This window comes from Protopterus annectens, chromosome 3.part0, assembly GCF_019279795.1.
Source record: "Protopterus annectens isolate FY-2018-M chromosome 3.part0, PAN1.0, whole genome shotgun sequence".
Classification (NCBI taxonomy): Eukaryota; Metazoa; Chordata; order Ceratodontiformes; family Protopteridae; genus Protopterus; species Protopterus annectens.
In genome coordinates, this window is record NC_056731.1 from 1,259,508,500 (window position 1) to 1,259,530,527 (window position 22,028).

Below are 22,028 nucleotides of genomic sequence, written 5' to 3' on the forward strand. Positions count from 1 at the left end.
GCCTGAAACCATGCTGGGAGTCGGATAGAAAGTTATTCTGTGAAAGGTATTGCATTAGTTGCTTGTGTACACATTTCTCCATTATTTTGGCTAGTGGGGGAAAGAATGGGAATGGGTCTATAGTTGGATATGTCTGAGGAGCTACCACCTTTATGGAGTGGGATGACGTGAGATATATTCCAGAGGGAGGGGATAGCATTTTCGGATAAGGTTCTGTTGATGAGGATAGATATGGGATATGCAATGGCATCTGCAGCTATTTGCAGGTACTCTGCAGGGAGGAGGTCAGCAGCGAGGGTGGTAGGTTTTAGATTTTTTAGAAGTGTTTTGATAAAACTAGTGGATATTGGTTGGAAGCCAAATTCCGGGTGATTATTAGGTAGATTAGGCATGTGGTTTAAGTTAGAGGGGGTTAGTTGATTTGCTAGGGATTGGATTGTTTCAGTGAAAAAGTTATTAAAGGCGCTAGCTATTGACTCTGGGGAACTATGGGTGTAGTTAGCCGGGGTTGGGTTGGTGGAGTGACCTGGACAAAGTAGTTGATTTAAGCCTGCCCAGAACTTTTGAGGGTTGTTTTGGTGTTTTTGTAGGAGATTTTGGTAGAAGCTTTTTTTATCCAGTAAAATAGATTGTTTTGTATCATTCCTGAGTTGACGATATTTTAGATGATCAAGTGGGGCTTTGGTTGTTCTCCAGCTGGCCCAGGCTCTGTTTCTAGTTTTGATTTTTGCTTTGGTATCTTTTGTGAACCATGGTGCTGTATTTGATCTAGTTTTTATTGTACGTGCTGGAGCATGGGTATCAAGGATACTTAGGAATTTAGTGTTAAAGTGATCTATGGCCTCCTTTAATGTTAGATTTTTTAGTTTTGACCAGTCAACTGCTTTTAATTAATTTTGGAATATAGCAGCATCAAAGTTTTTCCTGTTTCTAAATGTTTTATATTTGGGCTGGTGAGGGTTTCCTACCTTACGTTTTATGATACAGGTTAGACAATGGTCGCTGAGGTCATCAGGGAGAGTACCAGCTGTGTACAGTTGGGGTTGGTTATTAACTAGGATCCAGTCTAGAATACTTTCCTTATTGGTTGGTTTGTTTATCCTAGTGAGAGAGGTTATGGTCTGTTTAAACCCAGATAAGTTTATATGAGTGGGGAGTCGGAGGAGCAGGGGTACCAGTCAGTGTTAAAATCACCAAGAATTATGGTTTCTTGGGGATAGGTAGTGGATAACCAGTAAAGGAGATCTTCAAGGGTATTTAGGTTGTTGCCTGGTGGAATGTATGCACAGACGATGTTCAAGTGTTTGTTTTGGTTAATTTGTAGCTTGGTTATGAGGAGTTCCGCGTTATTGAATTGGGGATGTTAAATGGTATCTCTATTAACGGTTAGAGCATTTTTGTAAAGGACTGCTATCCCACCTCCTTTCCTTGTAGCATGGTCTAACTGGTGAATATTGCATCCTGGAGGTAGTATCTCATGGTCAGTAGTACTGGGTTTTAGCCAGGTTTCCGTAAGACACAATGTCTGGGGAGTGGGTTGCTAGGAGGGCATGTAGGCTGGGAATCTTATTGTTAATACTTCTAATATTTAGGTGAAATGCTAGGAGGGAACTAGTGGGAGTATTCATGGGTAGCTTGACTGTGGGGGTTGTGGTAGGGGAGTGGAGGTTTTTGGGTGTGGGTGGGCCAGGGTTGGGATGAATGTCTCCATGTGTTATAAGGTTATAGTGACAGGATATTCTGAGCTTTAGAAGTTTGTTTATAAGCTTTATATAGTCTTTGTCTTTAGGATTATGTTTTGTGGCTGTACAGGGGTGGTATTTTATAGAGGGTGGTATATTCGGTGTGCAGCGGAAGCTAAAGTGTTTGGTGTTATGTATGAAGTCACAGGTGTCTATTTGACCATTTGGGTAGTGAATACCATGGTCAAGTGTTTGTTCATAGGCAGTGAGATGGTAAAATAGAAACAGTATAGGCATTAGGGGAATTAGTGTTTTTTTGCTTGTTTGCATTTTGATAGGAAGCGAGCCAAATTTGATGGCTGACTGTGCTAAAAGGGTGTGAAAGAATGAGAAAGAAGGAAATGGGTTAAGGGGGCAGGGTTGCTCAATGATGTGTGAGGTGCTGATTGGTACTTAGCAGGAGGGGAGTGGCAAAGTCTGGTTTAAATTTAGCACTAGTGGGGGCGGGTGGAATTTGGAGGCAGGGAGGGGAGCGGAGTGGGACTAACATCGACTCTGAGAGTTATCTTGGGCTTTTGGTTTGGTTTGTATGACTGTATGTAAGCAGTGTTGTTGGCTGTACTTTAATTTGTTTTATTCTTTTTTTAATTTTACACCAACTTTCAGGCTAAGTTTAACTGTATTCTAGGGGTAAACTAGCAAGTGTAATCAATAAGGAGGGAGCAAAATTACTTTACCAAACTAAAAAGTAAATGCTTGGGACTGGAACACTGCGAGTGTAAGGCTGATTCAAAGTAGTATAGCCCAATCTAGTGGCAATTGGCTAGATCCATTCATTGTTGTTGTGCATACAACATTACACCTCAACAGTTTACAAAAACTAAATTGTAGTTCACCTATTACAATTAAAAAGCTGGAGGGAGTCAGGTTCTTGCTTCCCAGAGGTTTTACTTAGTGCATAAATAAATGCATCCACAATCCACCTTTTCATCCAATTGTGTATCTGAGAGATCCAAGACATATTTGTAAGAACTCCTGGCATTTTCTGGAACAGCTGAGTAAGGTTCAGTTTCTCCCTGATGCTATTTTTGTGACTACTGATGTACAGAACTTGTTTTCAGTTATACCACATAATACTGGGCTTTCTTGGTTTGAAGAACAATTGTTTAAACATAGTAACCTTAGTTCAGATAGTCAATGGTATGGTGACTCTTATGGAGATGGTTCTAAGAAACAACTGTGTATTTTGAAGGCCAGTATTTTTTGCAAAATACAGGGGTAGCCATGGGGGCAGCATGTGCTCCCATCTTTGCTAATTATGTAACGGTTCAATGGGAAGACCTGTACATTCTTAACAGTAATTATAGCAGGAGCTGAAATTTTTATATTAGGTTTTTAGATGACATTGTTATTTTGTGGGTTGATTCTTATGATAAATTGCAAGAATTCCTCTCTTATATTAACAACATGGTTGATTTTTCTGCAGTTTACCTGCACCCACAATATAGAATGTTAGTCCTACATTAAATAACATAAATGTAGCTAGAAGGTATAGCTATATGGCACCTGGTGGAATCAATAATAGTGGACAAAAATTGTTCATTTCTATGTACAGCTCAGACAGTTTTAATATTGTAGATTGCTTAGTTAAAAATTGGAAGCTTACTGTATGGGATGGGAGCACATGCTGCCCCCATGGCTACCCCTGTATTTTGCAAAAAATACTGGCCTTCAAAATACACAGTTGTTTCTTAGAACCATCTCCATAAGAGCCTCAGTTAAAAGAAAAATTGGATGAAAGACCCAGTCATGTTTTCAGAAGGAATAGATCTTTTACAAATTATTTAGAATGAAAAAACTCTGAAAATGCTGAGCAAATGGGCCAAAGACAGGGGATTCTAAAATACAGTCACTGTAATCAGTGTACACATATTCGTACAGATAATAATTTTAACATTAGAGGTAAGATCTTTAATATTAGGAGTTGTTAACTTTGCTATACAAAAAATGTGGTGTACCTTGCCCAATGCCAGGAATGTCCTGCTTTTTATGTACGTAAAACCTCCAGAAATTATGAGCATACGCAGGATAAAAAAAAAAAAAAAAAAAAAAGTACAAATGCATTATATAAGCATATCACCACCTGTCCAAGCCATAAGTTTAAGTTTTTAATCATTGAACAAGTCAAAGAAGAAGCTCAGGTTTGGATTATTTCCGTGCATCTGGATTTCTGTGAATTAAAATGGCAATTAAGGTTAGATGCTACTCAACTGCCAGGATTGAATGATGCGTCTTCTAATAATTCTACTTTAAAACTGAAATTTTATCAGGGTAATTAAGTATGATAATTAAGTGTTTTAATTAAGTGTGCTATTTGGTTGGTGGATCCAAACATGTGCTCTTGATGGATTTCTTATTTTAAGATTTTTTTAATTGTTGTATACTAGTTCTGATATGATAGAACAAAAGCGCTCAATTTTTTCTTCAATAAACAATGGTTTTTCAACCTATGGTTGTTGGATTTCTATTCTGAGCACTACTACAGGTGTGGTTATTCATCTGTTTTGGGTTTTACCTGCCTTGGTTCCGAGTTCGTTGATGTTCTGAAGAAGCAATACCAAGACAGAAGCAGTCAGAGGAAACACTGATGGCCACAACACAGTCACCAAATGGCAGCTTAGGTGAAGAGGAAGGTGGAGTGAATGCCACTGTCTTCTGGATAATGGCTCAGGGAGGGATCAATAGTGTTACCAGGATCCAGGTCCATGTGGAATGCTTTCTGACTCCCTGAGGCGGGTGGTTTCCCATGGTGTTTGTAACAGAAATGGATACGGTGTGCTATCCATTTGAAGATGGTTTGATTTGATATGGCCTTGCCCTCTGCCCCTGGTGCAAAGCTGACTAGTAACTGGTCAGATTTCCTAAAGGGCTTAGTCCTATCAAGGTAGAATCTGAACTGTCTGTGGACCTCTAAAGAGTGCAGGATCATTTCCCCCTTATTTTGAGAATTAGCGGGAAAAAAACTGGGCAAATGGATAGACTTGGTTGAGAGCCACATTGGGCACCACTTTAGGCATGAAAGTTGGGTTAATCCTGAGGGAGACCCTGGCTGCATGAACAATAATGAAGGGTTCCACAGCCATAAATGCTTGTAGCTCAGACATTATTCTAGCTAAAGTGATGGCCAGAAGCAAGGCTGTTTTCCAAGAGAAGAATTTTAACTCTGCAGGCTCAAAGAGGGGTAGCATGAGCTTTTCCAACACAAAGTGAAGGTCCCAAGCATGGGTGGGGGCTCTTCTTAGTGGCCTTAAGTTGTTAGCCCCTCTCAGGAACTGCTTGATGAGAGGGTGAGAGAAGAGAGGTGGCTCAGTGCTGTAATGAGCAGAGATGGCAGAGGCATGGATCTTAATGGAGGAGGAGGAGAGGCCTCTGCGGAGGACGTCTGCTAGGTAATCCAGGATGAGAGGTAAGGAGGGCTGTGCTGTATCCGCTCCTTTAGTGTGAATCCAGGAACAATACCTTTTCCACTTGTCAGCATAGGAATTCCTTGTATTGGGTCGTCTGGTTACATGTATGACATCCAGTACCTGCTTGCTTGGGCTGGCCACTGGAGGAGAAATCAAGGGATAAGTCAGGCTGCAAGGTTCAGGGTCTGCATCTGTGGATGCAAGAACTGTCCCACCTGCTGAGTCAGGAGAGTAGGGATTTGGGGTAGGTGCCATGGAGGCAATGGTGACAGACTGCACAGTAGTGGGTACCAGTGTTTGCGTGGCCAGTCTTGGGCAATCAGGATTGTCTTTGGTCTTTCCTCCCTTATCTTGAGTAATACTCTTGTAAGAAGAGGTAGAGGGGGAAATGCATAGATTGAGAGGTTTTCCCACTGGAAGGGTAGGGCACCACTTTCCAGGCCTTGCTGTGAGGTACCCTGGTGCAGAATTTCCGGAGCTGGTGGTTGTAGGGGGGAGGCAGATAGGTCCACCTTTGGAGTACCCCATTTCTGGGTCACAAGGCTGAAGGTGCTGTGATTTAATTGCCACTCGTGTGGGTCTAGGAGATTTCTGCTTAAGATGTCTGCCAGAAAGTTTTGGTTGCCTGGCAGGAACTGAGCTTGCAGATGAATATGCATGGCTGAGGCTGTGTTCCACAGGGTCATGGCTAGCCTGCAGAGTGGGTAAGAGTGGGTTCCCCCCTGCTTGTTTATATACCATATCACTGTGGTGTTGTCGGTTTTGATTAGTAAGGGCCCTGGTGAGAGTAGGGATCTGAAAGCTGTCAGAATGTGCTGAACAGCTAGCATCTCTTTTTGGTTGATGTGCAGATGAATTTGATTAATCTGATGCATCTGTGGTTAGGGTCTGGGCTGCATGGGGTTGTGTAAAGGGAAGCCCCTTGTTGTGGTTGCATGCTGCTGCCCACCACAGGAACTCTTTCCTTAGACAAGGTATGATAGTTTCCAGGTTCTGAGAATGTTGGCACCAAAGGCTTTTTAAGTACCATTGAAGTTTCCTCATATGCAGTCTGGCATATGGAATTAGTGGAATGCAGGAGGCCATGAACCCCAGAGCCCGCAGTATTTTCCTTGTGGATAGCTGGGTTCTGGTGGCCATTTGAGTGAAGTAGCCTGTCAGATAGGCTTGTTTTTCTGGAGTAATTTGTACCCCTGGGATACTAAGTTGAGGGACCCATCGATCATTGGTGATGGAGGTCCAGTTTTTTGCATGGTGGGTAAGTTTTCCTCCTAGGGGCACGAGCAAATGGGCAGAGGTGGGGGTTGGAGTTGAGAAGTCATTGTGAATTCTTTCCGTAAGGGGGTGGCTTAGCACTCCCTGCTTTAGAAGTGGAGGTACTCCATTGCTTAGATCTCTTCATACCCTGGGACTGTAATCTGGGGGGGGGGGCTCTGTTTCCCCTGGGTCTAGTTTGAGATGTCCTTGAGGGTGCTGGAAAGGACCAATGTTTTGAGGGGCAATGCCTGCTAAATCTTGGAGGCTGCACTTGCAAAAAATCTTTGACTGTTTGCATAGACTTAGCCTTTTCTTCCATCTTTTTTAAAAACTCTTCTGCTTTGGTGCCAAACAGATTGTCTTTGTTCAGAGGAACATTCAATAATTTTGATTTGACATGGTTTGGCAATGTCTGCTCCTTAAGCCAGGAATGCCTTCTAAGTACAGAACCTGTGACTGCTTCCCTGCAAGATGCTTCTAGGGTGTCAAACCCACACTGCAGGGTATATGCTTGATTACTTGGCTTGCAGAATGCATAAGCTCCTGTAATTCTTTATTTTCTGCACAGTCAGGAAAGGTAGATAATTTTTGCTTAATAAGTCCCATAGTATGTTGCTAGTATTTCAGCATGTGGAACTGACAATTTAATGCTCTAATGGCGAGAGTTGCAGAGGTGTATACTTTTTTTACCCCATCTGTCTAAAGCTTGGGAATCCCTGTCCGAGGGGGTGGGATTCTTAGCTGTAGTTGCTTTTATTCCTTTAGGTCCTTGGGAGATGACCTCTGGGTCAGCAGTAGGATTTTAGAAGAGAAATTTGTGTGAGTTAGGGACTCTGTAGCACCACTCAGGTTTCCTTGGAGCAGGGGGTAAAGTATCAGGAGTCGGACTGGATTCCATAAAGAAATCATCCACAACATCCAGAACAGGAGGGATAGCTAAGGGTCTGTGATGTGATACAGCTAAAAATTCCCTGAGTCCCTTTTTGGACTAAGGATAATCCTGGCATTCCAAATGGAAATGCTCTCTCAAAGTATGTAGGGTTTCACCAAAAGAAAAATCCTCTTGAGGGGAGGTAGAAGGAATGGATTCCTCTGCATTTGAATCCTCATAGGCAGATAAGGGCATGTCTTCATAATCAGAAATCTCAGAGCTGTCGGACTCTTGGTCAGATAAAGCTGCTGGGGACAAGTCTCTTTCTTTTAGCAGGGGAAGGCTGGCTTCCCCTAATCTGCATGATCAGGTCCTTCTGCCATTTTAAGCATCTGAGATTGTGGCAAGGAAGCAGGCACTTGAGATTGGGTCGTCGTTTTTTTAGGCGTAGCTCGTAATCTTGGCCTTAGAAACTCTGTAGTTTTAGAAAGAACTGAAGATGTGAAAGTCGTCGGTTTGTGTCGAATATCGGTAGTGCGAAGAGCTTCCTCATAAGCCGGTGCATGCACAGTGGCTCCAGAGTCATCCAAGGTAGAGACATTCGCATGCTCCATAGTCAAAGAAGAGTCTCGTGGCATACCAGATTCCGAATGGGTCTTGGTAGTGGCCTACAAATCCATCAAAGCAGCCATCAGGGGCTGTAAAAGCACTTCACTGAATACCGGCGAAGTGGCGACTAGCTTAACGGAAGCGCCATTGGCAGTTTTGGACCTGTGCGGTCTGTCTCTGACTTTATCCTTATGTTTTTTCAGAAGATCGGTAGTCGGATGGCTTACTGAAGCCATTTCGGAATACGGAGATCGAGAACTAAAGTATTTAGCTACAATAAGGGCCCGACGACAAATAGTTTGGGCGTTGAACAAAGCACAAAACCGACAGCGAGGCACGTCGTGGTCTGGGCCTAAACAGGTGACGCAGGAAGAACGGAAATCTCGGTGTGGTATTTATTTTCTACAGGCGAGACAATTGTTAACTTTTTCTGAAATCAGTTAGAGCAAGAAAAAAGGATCCCCAACAAGGTACTTAGCTTTAGAAGACGTCAAGATCATTAAATTTCGGAAATGAAAACTCAGCGGTGACCGGCAAGTGTGCGAACTGCTTCGGGCTCCTCAGCAAGAAAGACTGATGTAATAGCGTCAGCTGCCTATTTCTATACCCCTGACGTCATTACTGAAGCGACAGCAACCAACACAGAAATACTAAGCCTCTGGTATTCAGGCCAACTGAAGGCTACCCCTGGCAGGATAACCGAAATTGTGATGACTGCAACAGTGAAACAGGAAGAACATCTGCAATGTCTCTAATTCACTGTTAGGGCACTGTGCCAAACTCTGCCTGTTACATCAGCCCTGCTAGTCAGCCCCATTTATAGATGTGAGAAAACCTCAGAGTACACAAATATAACTTAAATAATCCAAGTAGCTACAGCACAACTGCATCTAATAAAATAAAAAAGGAATACATGTCAAGTTAATATAGTTAGCTAAGAGATGTCTAGAGATACACCATGCTAATACCAACAAAAGAAGAGATCGGACATGCGGCTAATGTCAACTTCTCTTGCTGGTGGACATGCTTAATTAGGAGTAGTTCTTGAAGCTGAAGCATTAGATGGAAAAGCTGTGAAGTAGCTGTGTTTTGTACTTAACTGTTCTAACTGCAAAGGTAGAAAAATTGTAAACCCTATTTTTTTCTGATTTAGTAACAGGGTAAGCCCAATAAACGTAAGTTTCCCATTTCAGGAGTGACCCGGGAACACTATCTGGTTAACAGACTTACTCAAAGAAACACACTAGGCAAATTAATATGGAAGGGATCAAATTCTGTACCCCTGACTATAGGAAACAACTCATTAAAAGCTCAGAGCCTTAATCCTCTTCTCTAAATGTCAGACCCCTTTTACAAAATCTGTCCACCATCTGTTTGCTTCTGGCAGTGTGATTAATGTGGACATATATTAAATGGGTAGCCCTTCATATTTGTATAACAATTCCGCCTACATAGGGTAGCTAAATAAATCTGTTCAACAAAACCACTTATTAAGGACTGGGATTGGCTATTTGGAGCTCTATCTGTAGCAGCAGTACAATACCGGAAACTTTCTAATCTGGATGGTATAAATTAAAAATTGCTGTTGCCCGAACCAACAGTTCACATTATCAAATTTTTAAAAAGGAACCATTTTTGACCTAATCCATTTACTATCAAAATGGTGAGTTTCCCAAAGAAAACATCCTCCCAAAGCATCCCAAAATGATAATGAATGGCTGAACATCCACGTCTGTATAAACACCTTTGGGAGAATCGGTTTTATCAGGAATGTGTAAAAGAATACACTTCTTTCTTGCTAAAAGTCATAGTAGGTATAGATTAAAGTCTGAAAATGCTACAATAAATCATCAAAGGACTTTAATGGTTTGTTTTGATTGGATGCCGCAGTAATCGAAGACGGCAGACTGAACCTGAGCCTGCAGTAGTGAAGAGCTACCTGCAGATGACAAGAGGAACTGTTTCACTATTGTTTTGTAATCAACATAAAATCATATAAGCTCTTTTAGCCGAAGTTATGCAGAAATCTGAAGTGGTTCTCTGTACTAAGGGGTCTTAAAAACAACTGTGTTTTTGTTTGTTTTAGTGGAGATACAGCACGTAGATATAAAGCTATACAAAACCTGCCATTTTCTACACTGTTGGCACCTGTGTTTCGACCACAAGATGCTATATTATGGTTTGCTCATTGTTAAGAATTTACAGTAATCTGTAACCCTGGTGTTTTGGACCAGTCTGGCTCATGGCAGCATATTACCATAAAACAAGAATAGGTTTTGGCACTGAAGCGTATTATTGACCTGGAAATGACTGTGTGTATGTCAATGAAACAGGTTTAGACAATTTATAGTTATAGTTGGTAAGGTGGCACTGTAAAGCACTGAATGGGATAACAACAAGACGGATGAATTCCAGGGGTGGGGTTAGTAATTATAAGTTTATTTGCTGTACAGTGTGCAGTCTGTGTATGGTTTTAGTTGGTTATAGACAGTGTTCATTGGTTGGTTTCCTCATGCAGATTATTATACTTATTATTTGGGATGGTAGTGAAATCAAAAGACTGTAGCCCCTGAGCCCAGCACCAAAGTGGAAATAACTTTAAAGATAACCATTTGCCTTACAGTCAAAACAATAAAGTGCCACCAGAGACCTTCATGCATAATTTAAGTTTTTTTTTATTACTTTTTATGACATCCTGTAATTCTAGGGCATAGACTTTTTCAAAGGAGTAATAACTGAAACTAATGATAGTAGGAACTTTCTCTCTCTCTTTGTTCAATTACCTGTTTTTAACTATTTCTTATGCTCCCTAATACTATTGGAGTTTCCAAAATTATCTGGTTACTTATCTCTCTAACTTTTCTTTGAAACCAAATCTTGCAAGACCATAACTAATTGCATTTCTGTAGGTCTGTTAAATCTCGAACCATGTTCATATCTATTAGTCATTCAAAACCTACCTTTCATTGCTGAACCCCCCACCCACCACCAAAAGAAGTCAGCCAGGCACTGAAGAGATTTTAGTGAACAGAAGTACACTATCTTTACTGCTGTCTTCTGACAAGTCAAGACTGGGGGGCAACTGAGATCCTTGCCTTTGTTTCTTCTCAAGCAGATGGACGTGGCATGGGAGAAAATGTGCTGCCCATGATTGAAGTATCCCAATATGTTAGACAAGCAGCACTGAGACAGAAATTATGGGAAGTCTAATAAGGAGAAACTAAAGTTATGCACTTACCATAAGGCTAGATCCCGGTTTTCTTCCATCCAGCTTACCAGATGAGTTATCAGATCCAACCTTGGCGCCATTATTTTTCAAGCTCTTGGATCCAGGGTTTAGGCTCCCACCCCAACTGATAACTCCCTTCTGCCCCTACAATACCTCAGATTCTTGGTGGCTGTGGTGAGAAGCCAGTCATCTAAACAGGGGAACACTTGGAACCCTTGCAACCTTAGATACCCTTCCATTATTGCCATAAATTTGCTGAATACCCTAGAAACTTTGGTGAGACCAAAAGGCAGTACTCTGAAGTGGAAGTGACTGGCATCCAGAGCTATCTAAAGAAAAACTAATAGCAAGCCTTAAGGGTATAATGGGACTAAAAACTTCAGAAAAAGATGGTCTAGATGAAGAAAAACAGTCATAGTTAAGCACCGAGCCATCAGAACTGCGTCTTGACCGAAAAGTTCGTAAACAAGATCTGGGATACTGCATAGGAAGGAGGGAATTATGAGTAAGGGAGAATCCTAAATCCTGGATCTAAGAGCTTGGGGGGAAAAGGCACTCAGGTTGGATCTGATCAAATCCGATAACCCATCTGTTGAGTGGACTAGAAAAGAAAACAGTGGATCAGCATGTTCATTCAAGTTTTATATATCAAAGAAGAGCAACTTAGACAGGTAACAAACACTTTTATTTTATCTTGCTACAAAATAAATAAATAAATCAAGGAACACTTTCTGGACCATACCTGCAGCTCTGTCTGGAAGAAGAACTTCTGTGGACATTGTGAACAATCATAGATTTTGTCCTCCTGCCCATGAGCCGTGAAAATGTGTTGCTGCAACTTGTTTGCTTGAACAAACACTGTAACATTAAAATACACACAGTCAGAAAGCATTTCTTTGACTCTAAAAGGATCATACATTTCACAGCAATAAAATAAAAGGTTTCTGCCTACACTTGCAACTTTCACAGAACAGTACATGCATGGCATAACAATGCTAAGTATAACATACTTACTGGCTGTCATGGACCAGTGATTATGCCAATAGTTGAAAACATTTAAAAACAATTTATATTAAAAAAAAGAAGAAGAAAGATGAACTTGTTTGAAAAACTAAATGATACAAGAGGTCCTGTAGGGCTGGAGTGATAGGTGTACCTCTCAACTTCTCAGTGCAAGAAATCTGGAAAAAGCCAGAAAGAATGAGGGACAAAGGCTCAAAAATAGGAACACAATTTAAATACTGCTCCTATAAACTTAGAAAGTTGCTAGAATAACATGTTTTGCATTATTATGTACTTTCTGAAGGATACAGTCTGAGACTCAAATGTCTGTCATTACTTAGCATTATTTAGTGATTTCAGTCTTCAATGATTTGTTAAAAAACCCTCAAATTTTATGAGGAGCAGCCCAAAAAATATTAGGCAAAAATATGGACATTCTGCAAAAATCTGTATAGTTGAGAGGTATGGATGGGAGATGATACTGTATAATACTGAAGTCTCAAAGACATGCTCATAGTAGTACAGAAAAATAGTGAATCTGTTTCTTATGAATGCATGGTACCTGGGGTGGACAGGTATGAAAAAGCTACCAGTGAACCACTGAATGTTGTGTCTCTTTATTTACAAAGAAGGCAACAAAAATTAGTTCTAGGATGTGACATCATAAATGTCACAAAACCTGTGTTTTAGACAACTGAGTGAGCCATTCAATGATAATATACAAAAGGCTAGCGGATTTTACAATGAATAATGCACAAAGATCAATGGGAAAGGGCTACAACAGACCGAGTAATCATCCTGTTGACTTAACATGGACAGCAGATATGACTTTGTTTAAGATTTGCACTTGAATGTAGTAGAGGACAGATAGAATTTTCAAGAAAACTACTGAGAGGATATGATATATATATAAAAAAAATTCTGACATGGATGAAAGTCATCCAGATTAAATGCTTGACAGATCTCAGCATCCAAGTACACAGAAATAATAAAACTCACAATCAAAAAGAAAAGACAGATCACTGTCACAGATCTCAAACAGGGGACATACTAATGCAGTCGTGATCATGTGGTTTGGACCACAGTTTGCATTTATTTCAAAAAATGCTGACTCGTTCTTGACAAACATCAAATGAAAAAAAGACAAAATTTAGGAAAGACAAAGTAGGAGGAGATAAGCAGTCGACAGACAGACAGCCAAGAATGGTCACAACTAAATGGGTCAGATCACAAATGAAGTACTTGATAGGCTATATACAATAGAAAACAACCCTGGAATTTGTGAATCTGCAATCAGTTTTTTTTTTTTTTAAATCACCGGTGCATGCAACCAGACGAGAAAGCCAACTGCAATCCATTAATCACAAAGGACAACTATGCGGAGCTGGGTAAATAGGGAAGTGCAACAGATCCTGCACAGATCTGGCCAACTTAAGTTCTCGCATCTGATACAACATTTGTAAAACATTACTTCATATTCAGTATTACATTAAACACAGGTATAAATGACAATGAAGGATCTGATGTTAAATACCCAAAAGACCTACTTCGCATCCCTGCACACTTGACTAACAACTTGCTTCATGTTGTTCCCTTACCAGAACAGCTTTGGGTCTACTTAAAAAGAACTTGAACTATTACATTGCATCTGAACCAACTATAATTTTAGGGGAGCTGCTCTATAAGGCTAAAAGATATATTACAAAAAAAAAAATCTAAAATTGCCCCCAAGTCCTGTCTCCAAATCTCAAACTTATGGGCACTAGTCTCAGACATCTCTTTATCTGAAGTATGTTTGTTGTATTTGAAATCCCAAACAAATATTCAAGCAAATGCAAAAAAAAAAAAAAGATAACAAAAAGCAAAAAAAAAAAAAAAAAATCAGACTAGCAATATGCATCAGGGAAAGTCCCAGAGTCCCAGGATTATGACACTGTCTTAAGTCGAAGGTCTCAAACTCCGTGTCTGTGGGCCAAATGCAGCCTGCAAGTATTCACTGCTGCCTGGAAAACGTTTCCAGTGTTACATTAAAAAAAAAGGTTGTGTTTACAATAGAAAATGAATCACAGTAGCAAATACTTACAACAATGTTGTTTACAGTTTTGCTTGCCGTTCTTGACCAAAAATATCACAGGCCTAAAATCCCCGAAGATCTATCCATTTATTCAATGTCTTAGAGACTTTAGAAGGGATACTGCTGTGTCACTGATGCATCACTACAGACCCAATTGTCCGGGACCTCCTGTTTCTTCACAAGTCCAATATCTCCACCAGTACTAGAACTAGGGACCTAAATCTTTGCCAACAAGTAAACATAGCACAGTGTGTGACTTGTTTATAACCCAGAGGCTCCAAAACCTCTGGAATAAACTTCCCCTGTATGTTAAGCAGTGCAACTGACTATCTTCCTTTAAACATGAACTAGAATAACTGGAAGTGTATCCCCAAATTTACTCTGGGGCTGACAGGTAAGGCCTGCCTTGAGAAAAGAGGTTCAGCATGAGGAAGATCCTGGAAATATGTGAATGGTCAAAAGACTTAGTGGCCTTGGAATATCTCTGAATCTATTATGGTTTTGTGCTTTTGATATCTCCCTCACCCCTCCAAATAGGAATGACATCACACCTGGGGAGGGATTTGGTGTATTTTTTTTTTTTTTTTTAACAGTATGGTAGTTTTTTTGGGGTGGGTGGGGGGAGGCTATGGAGCACAAGGTATAGCAGTTTTTATTTTCCTTTGCTGCAAAGCACCAAAAGAAAAATATAATTAGGATTAGCATCAGTTTCACAGAATGGTTCTGAGGAAGCTGAAGTACCTGCTGCAGGTATTTAAAAATGGTTCTAGTTTTGCTGGAAGGGTGGAAAACGGAATTGCTTTTTGCATGCAAGTAATAAAGGGTGTTTTTTGGGGGGGGGGGGGTTGGAGTGCATATTTTGTTTACAAGGTAAAAATTAGTGAAGTGTCATGGACAAAGGTCATGAGGACAAGTGCTTCATTCTTTCTTCCTTTCGCTACATTAGTTAAATACAGTTAAGAAAGCAAAATGGTGTACTACAATAAGTGGTAGCACGGAAATTAACATCCAGCTTAAAATAAGTTTACTAACATTACTTTACTTGCCATCATTCAATTTACAGAAGCCAATGTTTTTCTCAAGAGGAGCATCTTTAACAGTAACAACATGAGGAGCCTCTGGAGTAAGATGGCTATGCACTTGTATGTTCTACAAGTACTCCCCCTGGTTGGTGGAGGGATGGGGGAGTTGCTTGTCACATTTGTACTACAAAAAATTATGTTTTGCAAGATTTGTGTACATTTGCATATTTGTGCCTTACTTTATCAGGGAGCTTGACAGAACAAGTCAGTTGGTAACATCTTTTAAAAATGTTTTGATGTCCTTCAATCACTGTCCAACTGAAACGCTGTTACTGTGGTACGGAAAATCAACAGATAATGTATTATGCAAAAAGTTGTAACTCCTTGCCTCAAAGCATTTTGCTGCCAGATGAAAAAGTTGCATACCCTATCTAGTAAGAAAGTTTCCCATTCTCTTGCTTAAAACTGGTGTTTCCTGGAAGGAATGTTTTTTCATACGTATGTTTGTCTCACTGTATAAAGGTGCTTTTTGGAACAGTAACATCCTTAAATGATTTTGTTGTCTTACATTCACTGTAAATCCAAAAGCTCGTTACTGAGGTACTGAAAAGCACCAAGGAATAATGAGGAAAACCTCATAACAAGGTATTGTTTTATTGCTACATGTACAGTTATGTAGTTTTTATACCTCATTGGGTGCCTGCTCAGAAGCATAAAAAACACTTGTTATGTCTGGTTACATGCATGGGAGAGGGCTGTGCTCTGTAGTACTCAAAACTGTTGCATGCATTTTGTTTTTCTGTAAAACTCCAGCTGTTTAGTGCAATCGATCACATAGGCTACAGTTAATAAACTCACGGTAGCTTACACATTGAATTTATTAATTTTTATTCCTTTCTTGTCACCAGCCCTCAGCTGAGTGTACGCACCACCATACAGCCTTTGAACCATGGTTTAAGAACTGCTACTGCTTCTGTGTAAAGACAAGGCAGCATGCTATATAGAAAGTATGATGCCTAGCTGTGGGTTCCCTTATCAAGAATGATAAGTATGCCTGAAGTGATTTAAAAGGGTCTATATCACATAATCGAAGCTGCATAACTTCGAACACAGAATGTTCGAACCATTCTGTTAGAAGTTACAAAACTTCGACTAGTGATAAAAAAATTTAAAAAAAAGAAGTAAAAACAAAATAAACTGTTGTAAGCAGGGGGGCAAGCACCGCTGCACCCCCCCACCCCCGCTACTTAAATATACCCACTCTGAGATCGCACCACACTGAAATGAAAGGAATCCTCTCCTTACAGAGATTTCCATTTAAACACTTGAACAAGTTCGACTATGTGATAGGATCCCGATTTAAAATGGGTGATCAAGATAGCAAACAGCACAGTTTTTGTCTTCTGAATTACAACTCAAGCACTCCAATACAGAAGATAACAAGGAAGACGGATGATATAACAAAGACTTTCTTATTTTACGATATATTACAAGGATGTGACCAGTCAAGGACAGGACAATAGTTATACTCGGGAGGAATCAGTAGTGTGACGCCATGCAGTTTAAACCATTTAGATGGACAATGGTGATAAAAGTAATGGCTGCAATCAGGTCAGGGAAGCAGGATCAGCCTTTTTAAACCGTGTTACAAAAAATTGTAAAATCCATAAATTTCTCAAAATCGATTTGGTGTACTGGGCCTGTACAAAAGTATGCCCATTTCACTTTAACTTCATTGACTTTGCAATCACTAAGTAAATTACTGCTTTTCTTCTACTGGCCATTTGTTATTCAACACTCGATGTGAACACAACACAATAACCTGTGCAAGTTCTGCATCTTGAGTTAAACCTTCTGTGCTGCAGGCACTAAACACACACCAACAACAGTTCTAATAATAAGATCACGAGGATCACTGCTGCAGGAATCAGATGTAGGAGGGTAAGCTGCAGGCAGAAGACTGGATCTCTGGCTTGATCTTTTCATGAATTCTACAGGCATTCAGACAAGTAGACTCAAGACACAGCTCGGATATAAAACAGAGCACATCATGGGCAAAGTCCCCCTGCCATCTAACTAATGTGTGCTAATCCTAACCCTGCTCCTAACCCTAACCCAACACCTTATCTTAGGAAAATCCCACACATAACACTACCACTATTCAGACAAATCTGGACTGAATGCAGTGGTAGTGTGTGTGTATATTATACACGTATCTACTTCTAATGCTCGAAATCCTATATAATCGAAACTTATTTTTGCGAGACAAAAATGGTGAAACCTTGAATACCCGAGCAGCAACATTTCCCAGGGTAATTAAACACTTGTCGAAACTTAAACAAAACACACGCAGTAGTAAATAAAACCCAACTAGGTGGGGTTTGTGCCACCCACACCCCCACTAACTATATATACCAACTCCGGGATCACACTAAAGTGAAGAAAAGGGCATGTTGGGCAAGTGTTTACTTAACCTGTGAAAAATTCACCATTCAGGTATCCAAGGTTTCAGGATTTCCGTCTTGCAAAAATGAGTTTTGATTATATGGGATTTTGAGCTTCAGAAAAGGATCCATATATGCGCATGTGTAAAAAGATTAATATAATAACCCTGGATTAACTTTTTTTTTTTTTTTTTTTTGAGGGAAAGGAGAGGATTTGTAAGGAGATTTGTAAAGCTTTTGAAAGCAGTAGAGAAAAACAAACTACCTACTCCTAAGTGATACAATGGCAAACTTCAAATCCCCACAAGCCCAGTTAAACTCCATTTAATATGCAGAAATGTACACCACTACATTATACCAGCATGTAAACAGCTGCATAGATGCAGATGTACCCCGTAGGAACAAGTGCAGGGTAAACCTCAGAAAAAACCCACACGGTGGAACCATAAGATCAACAAGCTTTATAATAAAAGGAAAATAACTGTGACCAAAAGTAAGAAGAGTAACCCAGGAATGTTAGAGCCCTTGTCGCTGAAATACCTCAAGAGCTTAATAAAATCCACCAAAGCAAAGTTTGAGGCTAAAATAGCTTGCTCAAGCCAAGGACAATCACAAGGCATTTTTTAGTTATGTTTGTAATCTCAAAAGCACAATGCAGCAATGTGCTGAGCTGATTGTGAATGATGTTACATACACTGAGGCCGACGATAAAGCTAACCTTCTGGTAGATAAATTTAGCTCTAACTTTACCTCTCTCTTCCCTCCCCTCTGTCCCTCAAGATATACCTGAAACTGGCTTATGTCAAGCTCACCCCAAAGAGTTACCTCGAGCTATCACACCAGACCAAGTCCTAGAAGTGCTATCAGAAGCTAAAAATACTGCATTAATGGATCACGACAATATCCTAGAATGCACCTTCAATAACATGAAGCACAATTTAGGCACACCCCTAACAACACTGATAAATCTCAGCCTTCATACAGGTTTTCAAAAGTGAATAGAGAATAGCTACAGTTATTCCTCTGCATAAGGGAAGACTTTCCACAGACCCTGGCAATTACAGACCCATAAGTCTGCTCAGCCTCATATGCAAAGTCATGGAAAGACTCATCATGGAAATACTGAATCAGGACATAGGGAAACCTCCAAACACTGGACCCATCTCAGTTTGGATTCATTAAGGGCACGTCATGCTTACTCTACCTGGTGGATTTTTTTTGAAAAGGTCACCACAGCAATAGAAGAAGGCAAATGGTACACACCACATACCTCGAACTGGCCAAAGCTTTAGACACAATTCCCCACTTGGACATATTACAAAATCTAAATAAACTGGGAATGAACCTCTATGTCATCCACTGGATTGTCAGCTGCCTCACAGATAGGACGCATAATCAAAATAGGGAAGTTACCTCCACAAAGAGACCAGTCACTAGTGGTGTCCACCACAGTTCTGTGCTGGGACCTCTCTTATTTGGCATCTATTTTATGAAGTAAAAGCCAACACCAAAGGGCTCTGGCTGACTAAGTTTGCAGATGACTGCAAGCTAGGAGCAATCACTGAATCCCCAAATGGCTAAGTCGTCCTGCAGGAAAGTTTCTCTCAAACAAATGACTGGTGCCAAAATCATGGTCTGAGACCAAGTGTCAAAAAATGCATTACTGTATCCTTTAGGAAGTCTTATATCCCAGGGAAACAACCACATTAACAATGCACCCCAAACAGTTGACCCAGTTATTCAAGATTTGCGAGTTATGTGGACAGTGACCCAAGTTTTGACTGTGTGTCTATTGTTTTAAGAAAATCCTTCTATATTGCACAGCTTAAAAACAAAGGGATTGTGTCTAGATCTAGGTGTGTCATTTTCCCCTCTTACTCCGTAATCATTAGGTCAATCATTGAATATAATGTCCCCTTTGGCATGTATCTGTCCAGACACATCCAGCAACTGGAATGTCCATGGAGATACCTTATTAAAAGGATATAAGGCCTAAATATGTTCTACAGAACCAAAGCCGTTTCCCTATACTTGGTATCTTACAGACTGCTAAGAGGTAACCTGTATCCGGCATACAAGGCATCCTCCGACCCATTAATGATGGATTTACTGCTCATCACCAAGTCAAATAGCATCAGAAATACGCTGTCTAGGGGATCTAAACTTCTTCTGCAACATCAGCAGAACGGTTTGGAAGGACAGGTATATTTTGCAGAGGATACCACTCCCCATTCATATAAAACAATGTTCATCCCTGTCCATGTTCAACCGCAGCATAGATCTATAGATGGGAAACAAAAAATTTACCCCATGACTGCCCCCTGTACTAATGGACAGATGCAGCTCCTAAATGCTTTATCTCATGCATGGGTCCCCTCAAATTATCAATGGTATGATCAGTTATTCTCATTAGGGGTAATAAATAATAATCGACCATGGGATGATCCCAGTTATTCTCATTAGGGGTAACAAATAATTATCGACCATGGGATGATTAAAGCCAATCTATAAGCAAACATGACTATTTCGAGCACAAAAAGGGAAAATTGCAAGGCTTAAAATGGCCCGCAAAGGGAGCTAGCCTAGTACTTGGATATGAAACTATAAAAAGGGGTTAATAGATCAAAAAAGGCAACCCAAAAGGTTAAAATACTGACTTATCCTAAGATGAATATCAGAACCCTCAAATCACACATGCTTAAAGATCAGAGCAAGATCCAGGGTAATCTGGTGACCAAAGGAAATTATGGATAGGGAAGGAGTCACTGCCCTGGATAGAAGCTCTTGAAAAAGCACTGAAGTCAGATCTGCAAACCCAACTGTTGAATCAGACGAAAAAGACATTGGATGAGCCATTACAGACATGGATGTATTAAACACATTAAAACTGATTCATGCCAACTTGCCAAAAGTGAGCTCAGTGAGTCTCAATGCCATGAAACAGAATCACTGAAGGGCGGAGTCATTAAAACAGAAAAGATATGAAAAGTCCCTCTTTTCCCCCCTCCTAGACTGACAGAAAACCAGGTCCCAAACATAATATGTAGCAACTCCATGGTTGCACAACAGTTGGCAAGAGAACAGCCGAAACTGATTTTCAGTGAAATGACTTTGCAGTACTGAAATTCACTGTTGTACACCAATCGCATTCCTGTTGGGATGGAATGATAAATGTAAATGTTTTCTCTTTTTTCTGGTTTGTGTTTTGCCAATGAAAGCAGCGAAGCTATTTGTTGTTAAAATGTAGCAAATAAATGCCAAAGGATACTCGGTACTCACTTTCTGTATTGCCTGAAAGTGACTCAAGAACTAAGAAGCAAACCATTCAACTCAGAAAAAAATGTGCAGGTTAACTTAGACCCTGCTTGTAGCCTCAACAATGGCAATCAGTTCTCCAAGCAGACTCCAAAGAACTTTTTCCTCTGGTAGACTGCAAATGTTGGAGGTGTGATGGGGAAGAAAGAGGTAATTGGGAATGTACTTTTGGGAGTGTAATGAGTTGGCAGACTTTAAAAATTCTCTGCACACTATTCTATCAGAAATCCTTAGAGAGCAAATTGGTGTTAACTGAAGAAATTATTTTTGGGGGGCTGTGATACAAAATCTGAATCGCCTAAACATAGTAAGGCCTTGCGGAGTTTAATTCTGGTGACTACCAAAAAAGCAATTACTAGAAAATGGAAATCTAAGTCTAAACCAACTGTAGTAGAAGTAGTGAATATTGTAACAGATAAAACAGCTGGAAGTGGGTTCTTTAAAGAAAGGGTAGGAACAAATTACGTAAAATAAAATGGGAACTGTGGGAGCAATACATGCAGAACAGTGTTTTGGAGGAGGAATGAGGTTTAATGGAAGACAGGAATTTAATGAGCTTGACTTTAATGCTTGACTGACAATTACCAGACAGATAAGTGATGTATGATATGTCTGCAAATGAAAATGTGTCAATATGATTTGTTTTCATTTATATAAATGAAAGACTACCCCATGTCATAAGTGATAATTTTAATAAAGATGAATCTTGTTTAAAAAAAATGGAGATAAGTTCACATCTTGATTAGGGGCACTAGACTGATCTTGGAGCCTTGTTAAAAGATTGACATCTGCCTGCAATTAAATTCCATTTATTTAAGAAACCTCAACAGAAATGATCACCATGATAAACTTGCACAAATTCTATTAAGAATGAAGTGAGCAAAGACTGGAAGGAAGTGTCTTCCAAACTGGATGCAGTACAAAGGTCAAATGGCTACAAAATGAATGAAAAAAAAGAAGTTATGTACTTACCATAACGTTCCATGTTTATAGTCCATCTCGCCTACATTCTTGCTGGATGGGTTCGGAGATGATTCTCGGCTCCGACTCGGCCGA

At 40.1% G+C, this 22,028-nt stretch overlaps 1 protein-coding gene across 2 annotated transcripts in view; it reads right to left on the minus strand.

Moving 5' to 3' along the window:
- The window catches only part of ZNF521 (zinc finger protein 521), a 1,059,428-nt gene that overhangs the window by 98,770 nt on the left and 938,630 nt on the right, over positions 1-22,028 (minus strand). For both annotated transcript variants that reach the window (XM_044065427.1, XM_044065426.1), the window contains one exon: positions 11,858-11,973. In XM_044065427.1, coding sequence (XP_043921362.1) covers positions 11,858-11,973 — 116 coding nt within the window. The remainder of the gene's footprint in view (positions 1-11,857; positions 11,974-22,028) is intronic.